Here is a 14,266-nt window from a genome sequence, read left to right as displayed (position 1 = left end):
ATCAGTAATAATTATAGAAAATCTATAACAGTTGGTATCTTTAAAAATAACAAACACTTGGAAATAATGGAATGCTTCATTTCTCATCAATTCTAGTAAATGCATGATATAGCATTCAATAAAAATTAACAGGAAACTAACAAACATTGTCCCAGAAACTTTCCACAGGAAAAGTTTCTCTTCCCCCCCCCCCAAAATGCTATGAAAAATTCAAAACATCTTCTACAGTTAACAGAATGCTCCCACAATGTTTCTAAGCATTGTTAGTGGCATTGTATCAGGTTTTTGAGTGATATCCGAATATCTTTCAATTAGATGATAAAAGAATTAAAAATCACTCATATTTTTTTACAAATAAGAAGCTGGCATATTTTTTTTAAGCATCCATGAAGGAATTGACATATTTCACTCTAGCTGATGTTATTTTATCATCTTCTATGTAACACTTACTATTAAATTCATAAACAAAATACTATAAAACCCCATATTTGCCTACTTTTGAAGAAAACAATTACCTTTCTGATTCAAGCTCAACTGTAATTTTTGTACCGTTAGTTCAATGTCAAAATGTGAAAAATGGGATCACTGGCATTATTTCCTCAAACAATTGATCCTATACACTCAATTACAATGTTTCTCAAACGAGAACAGATTTTTCACAAATGTAATCTCAGTACTGTACATGGAAACTCAGTACTGTCCTGATTTTTTTTTTTTTTTTTTTTCCTCCTTAGCAGTTTTTAGAGAAAATATCCCAAATTAGTGCAATAAATTGTATACAATTTCAACATTTAATGCCTGCAAATTTTGAATTTCAAGCACTTTTAAAAACATGCGAAAAAGTGATGCACATTTTAAGACCGATTAATGAGCAGCAGGAAAAATTAAAACAATCATTTCACATGTTGGCATTATATAAATATATTCCTGATATTATTCAGACAGTTTTGCACAGCAAACTTTTTTCACAAAAGATTCAAAATAAATCATACTTATATTTAAAAATTTATTATGCATGATGTAGGAAATACATATTTGAGGCATTTTAACAGATGACATGGGCAAGACATAAACCTTCAGTATATATAAAGAACAAGATAGCAAATTTAGTTCAGACATCATATTGAAAACAATTGTAGCTCAAGGTTACTTCCATTGAAGTACATTACTTATGGAAGAGTAAATAACAAACAGTGAGCATCAATTTCATGCGCCTATGGATCCTACATCACAGCAATTTCAGTGTAAGTACAGTATGTAAAAATGATGAGAATTGTACACAGAACATTCTCTTAAAAATATTTTTTCTCCCACAAAAAAATTCTACTTGAGAGAAATTTTTTTTAAACTGCTCAATAACCAGTCTCAGACAAATTAGAAAATTCTATTAATTCCCTTTTCTGTTAAATAATTATTTTCTATTAATGAAAGTTTGAATAAGAATACTTAACAGGTACTAAAATTATTTTAAAACAGTAATCAATTTTTGTACACACATACATTCAGTTAAACTTCATAATGCATAAAATTCATACTGGGATACTTTTCATTCAAATGAAATAAAACTGATTATTTTTTAATTTGGATATATGTGTAAATTTATTATTATTTAAATGATTAATAATTTTCCAATATTAATCTCAGAAGAGTAATTCTAAATTATGATTCAAATTGGTCCTGCAACGTAGTTAAATTTCATGGTAAAATGTACTATTCTATATGTTTTTCTGCCCCAAAATAGGTGGGGGGGGGAATACTGCAAATTCTATTTAAAATACTTTTGCCCCCATTTCCATAATATTAAAAACTTGCAGATAGGTAAATATGATCCTAATGCAGATCTTTCCTAATTTTAGAGAAATGAATGAAGAATTATGTGCAAGTGAATCAAGTGAAAATACAATATAGAATTCCCCCTGACAATGCTAGACATATCTGATCACAGAACTTTCAAAAGCAACTGATACTTTGTTTCTAATTTTTTAAAGCTATCTTTATTAAAACAAAATTTTAACTTATTTTTTAACAAAAGCTAATTGTATGTACGTGTGCGCTTTAATATACATAAAGATAGCAGAATGAATAATGTCTCATTACCTACTGATGAATATTTTTCCTTAAACTGAAGAGATTTTAATATAATCTAAATAAGAAAATCAGGAAATAACTAACTTTAAAATATGAAACATAATAAGAGTTTTAGTAGAGCCAGCTACAAAAACCAACACATTTCTAAAATTACAAAGAAGGATATTCTGAACAATAACATGATTTATAATTCAAACACATATTGGATAACAAGATTTAACAACATATTCAAAAGAAATTACTGTTCACAAAAAGACAGATTTAAGCATTTGTACTTCAAAAGCAAAAATATTTTTTATTTTAAATAAGATTTTAAATAAATTAAGCATAACAAGAACTGAATAATCTTTAAGAGAAAAATTTAGCAACACAGCTGACAAAATTTACGCAGTACCAAGCAATTAAAACTAATTAACTTTTGCCATATTAGATTAAGTAAAAGGTTAAAATTACAAATAATGAAATTGCTATTATTATTAGAAATATAAAGCATTCTCTCTATATATATTGCAACTTAAATTTGGTTCAGGAAGAAGAAAAATCAGAAAAGTGGCATGAATTTCTACAAATCACTTCTGGGTAGAGATTTCAAAAAACAGAGTCCCTCCCCCCATTAAATATTATTAACATTCTGAACAAAACAGCAGAAAGTCTAACTAAAAAAAATTTTTCAGCACACTACTAGGACTGAATGGTACATAAAAATGCCAAAACAATTTATCTTTTTGTAATACATAGATTGTCAAAAGAATTTTTGCAATACATTCAGAAATACTTTTTTTTTTTAATCTGCTAAGGTAATCAGTGTCTCAAGCCCAATCTCACGTTTTTAAAATAGAACAATATTTACAGAAAGATAATGTAGTGCATTTGCTGCACAGCATTTTTAATAAATATATTAGTAATCATACATAATTTTTTTAAATATGTCAATACAAGCAAATTATAACTACACACACTTAAAAATCACAATGTTTTCTTTAACGCTTATTGTAAATAAAAAGAAAAGAAAACAGTGAGGAAAAAAATGGACATTTATTTAAAAAAAAAAAAAAAAAGGCCAGAGGCCAGTACAATTATTGAATATTACTTCATGCTGACATAAGAAACTTCATATTTCATAAAAAGGCAAGCAATAAACTAAGATGAAAAATTTGTGGCAGAACATAAAAATAAATATTGCCACAATGAATAGGACATGGTTCTTTTATTTTCTTGTGAGATGATTACATGAGTAGCATCCTGAAATCACCTAAAATAATAGAAATAATCAGAACTTAAAACAGAAATTTCAATCTTAAATTTCATTAAGCATACAATATACGTGACAAACTAAAAGATTTTCTGCAGCCAAAACATAAGAAATTTTAAAATAATATCCCCCCCCCCAAAAGAGCCATCATATGTACATAAAAGATAGGTAACATTGTATCTATAATACACTCCTGATTTATGTGGTAAATAACTTATTGAAACAAATACAATATTATTGAAACAATTATCAGGGGTGAAAGATCTACCATCAATCTACTCAGAGGAATTTGTTCAAAAACTCAAGAACATGTATAACTGCAAAATACAACCATCAATATGCTTGACACCTGTTTTTTAAAACACTACATGGGCGAAAATATGATAGCTTTATAGATCAAACTATATAAAGTTTCCTCGGTTTTTCATAAAAATAAATTTTAGGTAAGGATCTAAGAAAATCTTTAAATAGGTAGCATAAACAAAGAATTTTTACAAAAATTAAAAAAACTTCTTAAACTTTAATTATAGAAATGTTATTAAACTTTGGGAGGCATCAGAAGTATAACTTAATTCCCAACCGTTAAAAATAAATAAAATTAAAGTTACATACATTTTTAAAAAATGTCTAAAAAGGTTCATAGTTTAACAGCTAGACTCAGCCTATATGCTTACGGCAAAGCACTTGAGGGCTCTGCCTGAGGGGAGGAATGCCTCTGTGGAGAATTTTTTATGCAAAACTGTCTTGTGTATATGTTACGCATGGGGAAAACCACGAAAACGCCCATGCACTGGCAGAACTCGAACCTTGGGCCGAAATACCGGTGTTCAGCGACTTTCTGCTTGGCCGCTAGTGGGCTGGCACAAGTGGAATAACACAATATTTCATAGAATATTAGATTAATATACATTCAGATTAACATGGGAACATTATGTATCTTCTATACATTTGAAAAGCAATTAAGCAAATAAAGTAATCCACTAGAAATAATCAACAACTGGATGAATTGCGTTTAAATGCATTTTTATTCACATTCAAAAGTAAAAATAATATTCTTAAAAACTGCATTTATTACATTTACATAGCTAGTTTGTTAATCAATAAAAGAGAGATTAAATTTGAAAGATAAATAATACCTTAAATTTTATCAAAAGGCTAGATTCAAATCAAGAGTGAAATGCACAATTGTGTTGAGCCCTTTTGGCCTTATCCAAAAAAAAAAAAAAAAAAAAAAGATGTGTACACCACACGACTTGCTTGTATGGAATATTAAATTATACACACTTTTTCTTGCATTTCATTTAAACTTATTGGATTGAATTAAGTCTACTTCGACGACAGCGCATAAACCCCAATAGAATAAATGCACTCTTTAAAATTCACTCTATTTGTTTACCATAGCGACACTCTGGAGCTAGATTCACTTAACAGTATTATATTTCGTTCATATTATAATTCAGAATGCACAAAATTTATATCATTTAAAGAATTAGCTAATCGTTGCCACATGTTCTATTAAAATACTATAATAAAGCTGGAATAATGTATAAAAGAAATTAAGCAAAATAAATAAATAAATAAATAAAATAAAATAAAAAAAAAAAAATGAATGAAACAGTTTTTACAGACGATCGAGTATTTCTCATTTAATTAATTCAGTTCTCACTTCGCGATAAGGCAAAAATACATAAAAACTCAAAATATATGCATTAAAAATTACGAAGTAAATCTTAAACACTTATTTCCTCGAAAAAATTCCAGAAAGGATTAAGCATGATTTAATTCGCAATAATAAATGAAGGCGTTATCTTTGTTGTTGCGATGCTAAGTTTCTCTAGATTGGCAACAAATCCACTAGTCTGCTGTTTCAAATGACCACAAGCAATGGCCGCGATCAAAAAAATTATTAGGTTTAGCGGCACTTAAACAATTCTTAAACAATTTAAAATTCTCGATAATTCTAAAAATATTGCATACAGATTTACTAAAGGCATAAAAACCTTAACCGGAAGATAAGAACAACATAATTCAATCATTTTTAAAGCAAAAAATGTACAATTTACAAGCATATAAGAGTAAAGAAACTGAGATCACTGAGCCGGGTAACAGACTGGATATATATATATTTATATACGTTTGGTGCGGCCGATAGCAACCAAAATACGAGGTGCACATCTATTAGTTATAGCAGTCCTATATACAAAATTTCAACATTCTAAGGCTACTCGTTTTTGAGTTATGCGAGATACGTATGTACGTACATACATTCGTACAGACGCCACGAAAAATTCTCTTCAGAATTCATTTTAAAGCAGTTTTATAATTTTTTGGGAGGAAAAGAGTCTTTTATTCTGTCTTTACATACAAATATCCCGCAAAAACATCATTGAATTGCATTCGATAGTGGTCAAAATGGATATTTTCTTTGAAATATGCTGCCTGAAACATTTCGCCATTACAATACTTCCTTTTTACTTCATACAAGGAAGTAAAAAGAATGTTTGTATATATGCATACTTTAAGACACAGTATTTTATGTATAAACATCTGACAAGCTGAATTTTTATAACTTTTGAAATTGTCTCATATTTTAAGCATCACATTAATACTCACATTTAAGATCTAAGTTTATATTCTATACATTTAATGAGTTTAATGCCAATCCTACCCTTCCAAATGTGTTTAAACGTCTTCGTATTATTTTTTTCTCTTTTATTTTTTCTCTTTAATTCACAAATGGCTTGGTTTAATGGCTTATACACTTATGTGCAAAATTAAAAGAATTTGCACATCATGCTTATTTTTACAAAAGTATATTCAGAGCTAAATGCATAAGCGTATATGTGCCTGTCTGCAGAGCTGCAGACTTTGGATGGGATACAAGTGCATGATTTTTTGGCATTTTTTCTGTGCTCGTATTCTTTTGCAACATTCGCCAAGTTTTTCGAAACTGTTGGGTAAGTTTTACTAGGTATCGGGTAAAATGAGCAGCCACGAATATATGGATGATGGAATGAGATACATTGTAAATGTAGATTGGTCAGTAGATTGGAGGAAGGCCAATCACAAGCGCATGTGGCTACAGAGCTCGATGTAATGCCTAGAGCTGTCTGCAATTTGTGAAAACAGTTTAAAAAAATCTGATGCACACACCATATGACTTCCTTGTACGTAATATATTAAATTATACACATTTTTTTCCTGCACTTAATTTAAACTTATTTCTTCACTTTTCACTAAAGATAAATTTCTCATTCAATTAATTCAGTTCTCACTTTGTGACAAAAAAAAAATACGTAAAAATTTAATATATTTTTATTGAAAATTGAAAAATATAGGAAAATATGAAACAAATACAGTTAAAACAATTTAAAAAACAACTTTTACAATTAAAATTAGAGTTTCTATGCAAAATACAAGCAACAGTGAGTGGGCAAGAAGACAGATTTTTCTGTCCACAAAACTGACTTAATTTGTTGTAGATGCTATGCTGAGTCAATATATGGGATAACTTAATAATTTAGAAATCAATTCCAGGATGGATTAAGCATGATTTTACCTGCAATAATAAAAGAAAACGTTATTTTTGTTGTTATGAAGCTTAGTTTCTCTAGATTGGCAACAAATCCACTATTCTGCTAAGTTTCAAATATAGAATGGGGAACTTGCAAATGAATGAAGACACTTTATGTGACTTTACTTTTTGCACATACTATTTTACAGAAATCCAACTCAATGGAATAAATGTTCCATTGAGGTTAGTAGGACGTAACCCAATCCTGTCTATTTTATAGTTTAGGTATCTACCGGCTGTGCCATAACAATATCGCACAACCGGTAGATATGTAAACTATAAAATATCCATCTTTCAAATTAATAGCCCTTTAACTCCTGCCTTTATTCTAAAAATAACATAGCAATAAATTTTCTAAATGAAAAAGATCCGTTATTTAGTCTGTATTGGGCACTAATCGATGAAGTCAGAACATCTCTACATTAAATTGGCACTTGATAAAAAATGGAATTCGGTATAAAAAGGTCAACTGCGACGCACTTCTTTCTCTTGCTTTGTGTCGCTGCTTTGCACTGCCGCTCTCAGTTTACTTTTCTAAGTTTAGTCCATTCTTTAAGAAATGTGAGCTGTAAAAAATCGGAGGGGGGGCAGAGCGCATCCACAGTGATAATGTGCATTATCGGAAAGAAAAAAATTATGTGTGGAATTTACCGTTATGTGTGGTGTTCTTCGAGTGTCATCTTGCTAAGTCATCAAGTTATGATGCAGAACTGCCGCCAATTCGTTGCAACTCGCACCAAATCATCTTATTTCAATAATAAAGCAGTTTTATCACATATATTACATATATTTATATACTTTTGGTGCAGCCAATTGCAACCAAAAAGGAAGGTGCACAACTACATACTATAGCAGTCCTATATAAAAAATTTAAACTTTCTGAACCTTTGAGTATAGCCTTTACTTCGTACAAGGAGGTAAAATTTTAAATCCATACCACGGAAAAAAGGACAAGGTTGACCACGATCCACGATGACAAATCAGGATTATTGTTTGGGACTTTTAGCATGGCAACACAGGGCTGCTACTGCTTCACAACTCTTATGTGAACTGTATGCTGCCATCAGAACTCAAGTTTCATAGTCTACATATGCCTGAAGGCTTCATGAGATAGGGCTGTATGTCATAAGACCCACTGTTTGCAGCTTGCTCACTGCAGCATACAAGAGAGCATACTTAACATGGACAAGAACCTTGGACTAGATTTCAGTGAAATACTGTGCTTTTTTCAACCTGAACACTGGTAATCAGTGTCCCTGTATCTGGAGAAAGCCTAAAACACAATACCATCCCTCCCTCATCAGGAAAAAGGATCATTACGGAGTGGAGATGTAATAGCTTGGGCAGGCATTATAATGGATAGCTGCACACCTCTGCACGTGTTTGATAAAGGCTTCCTGGTTGCTAAGAATTACAGAGAGGTGATCTTGGAGTTCCACGTTTGACTTTTTACAGGTACAGTTGGTTCTGGCTTCATGTTAATGTATGATAAAGCTCATCCATATAGGGCTCAGTTGATTGACAATTACCTGAAAAGTGAAAATATTCATCACATGGAATGGCTGCCAGATCTCCTCATCTTAACCCTTTGCGGCATGGTGGGTCAATATATGTCCCACCTAATTAATATTTACTTTCTCAGTTAGCAATTTCCGTTAGAAATTTCCTAAGCTTTTAAAAATAATCTATTTTAGTTATTATTTTTCTCAGTAGATTTTACTACTATACCAGGGCTTAAGTTTATAAGCAAAAAATATTCAAAATAGGATCACAAGAGTGATATCCCTGTATCTCGCATTTTTCAATATTTTAAAAATTTTGGTATACAATTTATGATATGTATGATACTTTTTAATATTCAAAAGTACTTTATTTTCAAAAATCTTAATTGTATTCAATATTTTATACATTAATTTTGCAGTTGAAATAAGTGGGTTAAAATTTGTCCCACCACACACTTGAATTTCCGCTCAATAGATGGCAGCACTCACGATTATTTTTTCTTTTCTTTTTTGCATCTACTTTTTTCGTGATTGCGCGCGCTTTTACATTAGTTGTATGCTCTGATGTGCTAAAATGTCTAGGAAAAAATTACCAACTCAGGAAGCTTTGGATCTTTTTGCTGAATTGCCATCCGATTGCGACTCAAATGCTTCAGATGTCAGTTCTGATTCAGATGAAATTGAAATCCAAGAGAGAATAACTGAGGTTGAAGTTATTGCTGAAGAAGAAAGGGAAGTAGTTATAATTTGTTTCGCTTTTTAAAGACACAGACCCATCTATGCATGTGGCGCTGTAAATATGGATCGGAAGTATCTACCCAAAAATTTAAAAGACAAATTTATGTCAAGAGGATATAGACTTTTCAGTTAGCGATGATTCAATTTATTGCATAAAATGGAAGGATAAAACATCCGTTTCTATCCTGTCTTGCTTGGAAAAGGGAACTGAAATGAAAGAAATTAATAGAAAGGACAGCTTATCCACTTCGCCGATTTCACAGATAAAAACTTTTATAGTTAAATTATGAACCATAGCATAAACTGCAGAATACTTGATCTCTGTAGAAGAGACACAGCTGTCAATTTTTTTTCGGGGAGGGATGCATCAAGTTTTTTCTTTAACTTAGGACTGAATTTTACTCAATTTTAAAAATTACTCAAAGTCCCATACTTTTCAAAATAAAAGGATGATCTTAACAACATTTTAAATGAATTCTTCACATGAATGCTTTCTATACATTATGCATTTAATAAATATTAAATTTATAGAAGAATGTTTAAAACTAAATTAGAATTCTAAAGATGGCTTTATAAGTAGAAATAATGAATATTAACAAGAAATATCCAGTAACATAAAACAAACCTGCAGTTTACTAGCATATTAGTCCAAATCTGGTACTATATGCTGTGAACCTTGAGATGTGTTGATTGCAGAATTATGATTTGTAGCATTTCGAGTCACAGAACTACTGGGCGCACTGTCAAGAGTGTATATTTTTAACGCCTTCTCCTTCCTGGGAGAATAGTTAGTTTTGAGATTTTTGTTAGACCTAAAAAGAAAGTTATGTTATTGGCTTACAAAATGTTTTAAATACTACTGCAAACATACTATGGCACAACTGCCATCTAGAAATTCGAAAAAACATTTGCATTAGGCAGCAACACAATTTTGAAAGAACTGCAAACTAACAAACTTATATTCACTTTCAGATACGATTCAGGATAACTGAACTATTCATACCTTACAACTGCCAACCACGAAATATGAAAAAGAGGAGGGGAGTTTGGTGAGGCTTTCATGCTCCAAGGTAAAAACATTTAAAAAGAACTTAAACTGGTTTAAATTTTGCTTTATATTGCATTATTTAGGTTATTCAAAAATTTATGGCTTTTGGTGCAAAATATATTTATATTTAATTAGATATTTTAAATTGTTTTTTGGCTACTTCAATTTTGGAATTTTCTTAGACTTCTGTACTGAGAAAATCTGAGTAGGAAAAAGGAAAAGCTTTTATTTACCAAAGTATCTTTAAATATGATGCAAATACAACTAATAATCAATGTACATATAATTGTGCAAATAACCTTAGTAATGCTTTTGGTTTGTTTGACTATAACAAATCACGTGAGGACTAGGACTATCTGCCTAAGGGGAGCGGTGAAGTATTTTCTACTGGAATTTGACTCATACCTACCCACAGTACATGTGGGGAAAACTACAAAAACACCAATGCATCCAGCCTTTTTTGCTGAGATCTGAGCCCAGGTTGTATTACCAACATTCAGTAACATTATTGCTCAGTCTTTGGCGGGCAGTCTAGTAATGTGCCATACACTGATGGCAAAAAAAAAAAAAAAAAAAAAAAAAAAAAAAAAAATTAAATACAAATATTAACTGATTAAACACTGGTTGCATTTTAAAATAAAGCTCTATAAATGACAGTATATTAGTGCAACTCAGATAACAAAAAAATTACGCTGAATGCAGTGAAATAATGGATACTTGAAAATGTGGTCTATGTGATGGAAGAAACTTACTATTATTACATGGATAAGAGGAACATTCTTGAAATGGAAATTATGTGTCTTATAGTTGAAAATTATAGGAATTCATGGCAATAAAAAAAAATCTCAAGTTCAACAGCTTAGGAACAAACTTTCCATTTATAAGAATTACGCAACACTTTAGTGGAAGACTTTCTTCAAAGCACAGGTAGAACAAATTTTGAAAACAATTCTTTCTCAAACAGACAAAACATAGATTATGCAACAATAGCGTTCTTCTGCCTGCAAAAGAATCTTCACCTTCTCCAGCACTAGGATAAGGTTCAACAAAAATGAGTTTATATAGCCTTATATATCTTTTCCTTTCAACTACTGCACAGTTTATATGATTTTATTTCAAAGACTTCTGCTTACATTTTGATGCCATAAGAGATATTTTACTGATCTGAATTTGTATAGATTGTTTGTATATTTAATAGCTTTAGGTGAAACCCTTTTAATTGAATTCATCTCCAACTTCCTTTTCTTCAAGATAACATAATCCCAGTGATTCAACTGAAGATAATTTAAGTTTTATCTCATCTTTAAAAACTCAACGGTTGATTCCATTTTTCAAAAGCATACTAAACAGCCTTTTCAATGTACTCTAGAACCATTCTTCTCTATATCATGGAGAAGTGTAAAATTGTTAAAGCTTCCTCTCCTTTTATTATTTTCCAAGCAACAGAAATTTTTCTAAATAGAAACATATTTTACCATTTAAATTCTTACAGGACAGAAGTTACACCATATTTCTGCTCTATCATGACAGAGGGCATTGTCAACACAGTTTTTCATTGATATTCATTTTGATTTTAGAATACCTATTTACTATATTCAATCACTTCATTTTAATTCAGTCTTCTTCACTATATCAATAGTTATTATCTATACTCAATGCTGTTAAGACACCTAAATTAAGAAAGTGAATTAAAAAAAGTGAGAAGGTTGACAGCTTATATTATGGGCATTTAGCTATTCTTTATTTATTTATTTAGATAACTGAGCACTGTACATTATTCCTTCTTAACGTTAATAATTTAGAAATCATAACTAACATGATTTAAATGAGAAAAATTCTTTATTTTTATGTAAATCTTTCGACAACAACAAAAAATAAAATTCTTCATTTTTATGTAAAATTGGGACAACAATCTTTATTAATTTCTCCTCTATGAGTAGCACAGATGCACAAAATTCTCTTTTGTAGTTTTAAATTTTTGGCCTAGATCTCAAATTACCATTATTCATTAATTTTATCCATAATTACAAAAGAAATATAAAATGCATTTCTCTGCAGTTCTTAAGTGAAAAAGTATGAATGCTAATAAATAAATTAGGTTAAAAATTTACAAGAGAATTAATTTTAAATCCGTGTCTAAATGTTTAAAAAGAGGAGAGTGCTATTTGATTTAAAGATTCAAACAACTTTCCTAAACTGATAAATACTCAGATTTCAATGTTCTCACAACTAGGACAAAACAAAGTGTGTCTTCAATATAGACAAATACACCAATTATTCTAAATAATTATATGTTTTACCACCCCTAATTTTAAATTTTAAATATAACCCTTTTTGTACAAACACTCCGATTTCATATTAAAATATTCTAAAAGTATGTCAAAATTAATGAAATTCAATTCCTGTACAAATTTAATTACATGAGACTAAGAGTAAAAATATAGATCCAAGCCACTTAGATAAAAAAATAAAAATTATTTTCATTTCTTTAATTATTTCAACACAGACATGAAATGCTTACCGAGCATTTTCTTTGTTTGTGATTTCCCTCTTTTCTTCTTCTGATAACTTTTTTAGCTCTTCTCGTTTATCCCTGAAACACATACATTCCTTTAACACACAAATAACAATCGATTTGTCAAGTTTTTGTACACAAAAAAAGTTTAAAATGCACTTCAACTTTTAATATTTTGAACTTCATACAGAAGAGAAAATAAATACACCTGTAATAAATAACATGTCCATCATCACTTTGGCACAAGGGCCAATTCAAAGAAGGAGTCTGTGTCTGCCATTCTAGCTCCTTATGAATTGATAATAAAGATGTTTCACAAGGGAAGGTGCCTTGACCCTGCATTGAGATTCAAAAATAAATAAACAAATAGAGATAAATGAAAATTAAAATAGTCTTTCACAAACAATACATAAATATGGTAAATGGTATACCAATGCAACCAAGACATGAAATGCTGTGTTGTATTGGTTTACCAATTATGGTAAACAATACAACATAGCACAAAATGTAAAACATTCATTCTTCCCTGCCAACTGTCACACATATGTGCCACCAAGAAACGCATTCATTTACCAGTCGGTACACTGCCGTGCCTGAGCATTTTCTCGTTCAACCCTACTTACCCTACAACCCTACCTAGATTAGCTACTGCCAGTGTTGCTGCTTGCCTAGAGAGAGACTAGTTAATCAGAACAAACTTGAAAGCCTGATGTATGCATGTATGGCAAATTTTGAAAGTTAGTTGTGCTCTGTCTGTCTCATGCAGTTAGTGTTGTAGCTTCATGTAGAATTTCTGGGATTGTAACCCAGTTAATATATTTTAAGATGGCAATAGGCCACTAATGCACCAGAGATAAAAAGTTGTTTTGTATTATTTTTAGTCTTATTACATGCAAAGAATAAGTTTTACAGTAATTTTTATATTTTCGTGCAGTAATTTTTATGTATCTTGTGGCCACAGTAATGATTTATGAAAGTCAATAACTTGCTTTAATATGCAGAGATAACTTTTAAAGGTGAGCAGTTATTTATAAATAATTAAATTAGGTAGTTAAATACCCTTAGTCGTTATAGATTTACATGGCCATTTTTAAATTTTATTTTTTTAAATATATGTAATTTATGACATTGATTCTTAAATGGTATTAGAATAAATTACACATTTAAAAGGTACAAAAAAAATATTTATGAGTCTTTTTAAATTTGAAGCCTTCCTAGACTTTTGGCTAATTTATATTAATTTTCTTCTCTTTAAATATCTTTTCTAACAATTAGAAATCTGTTTTAATACACAAACCTATGTTCTTACTAGTTTCTGTGTGTTTTATCTCCTAACTAGCCAATCTCTCAACAGTGTACCTAACGAGGTTTAACTTGATCTGGTAAAAGATAAATAATCCAAAACCTCTGATAGATATGAAGCAAATTATCACTATGTCAAAATGTAACTGCAAAGTCACATAAAGATTTAAAAAGAACTTAGAACATACAGGCACGTTCTTATGTTGACAAAATCAACTACAGCTTGTGGTGATGCAATTCAACAGGA

At 30.2% G+C, this 14,266-nt stretch overlaps 1 protein-coding gene across 2 annotated transcripts in view; it reads right to left on the bottom strand.

Moving 5' to 3' along the window:
• Window positions 1-986: 986 nt before the first annotated feature.
• The window catches only part of LOC118185187 (ubiquitin carboxyl-terminal hydrolase 47-like), a 145,444-nt gene continuing 132,164 nt past the window's right edge, over window positions 987-14,266 (bottom strand). For both annotated transcript variants that reach the window (XM_035355008.2, XM_085824036.1), the window contains exons 33-36: window positions 12,926-13,053; window positions 12,724-12,795; window positions 9,780-9,966; window positions 987-3,340 (exon numbers count right to left, since the gene is read on the bottom strand). In XM_035355008.2, coding sequence (XP_035210899.2) covers window positions 9,798-9,966; window positions 12,724-12,795; window positions 12,926-13,053 — 369 coding nt within the window. In that variant the 3' untranslated portion in view covers window positions 987-3,340; window positions 9,780-9,797. The remainder of the gene's footprint in view (window positions 3,341-9,779; window positions 9,967-12,723; window positions 12,796-12,925; window positions 13,054-14,266) is intronic.

This window comes from Stegodyphus dumicola, chromosome 9 (assembly GCF_044657685.1).
Source record: "Stegodyphus dumicola isolate Sdum_Otavi_A_Nest chromosome 9, ASM4465768v1".
Taxonomy (NCBI): domain Eukaryota; kingdom Metazoa; phylum Arthropoda; class Arachnida; order Araneae; family Eresidae; genus Stegodyphus; species Stegodyphus dumicola.
This window is presented reverse-complemented; position numbering and strand designations above follow the sequence as displayed.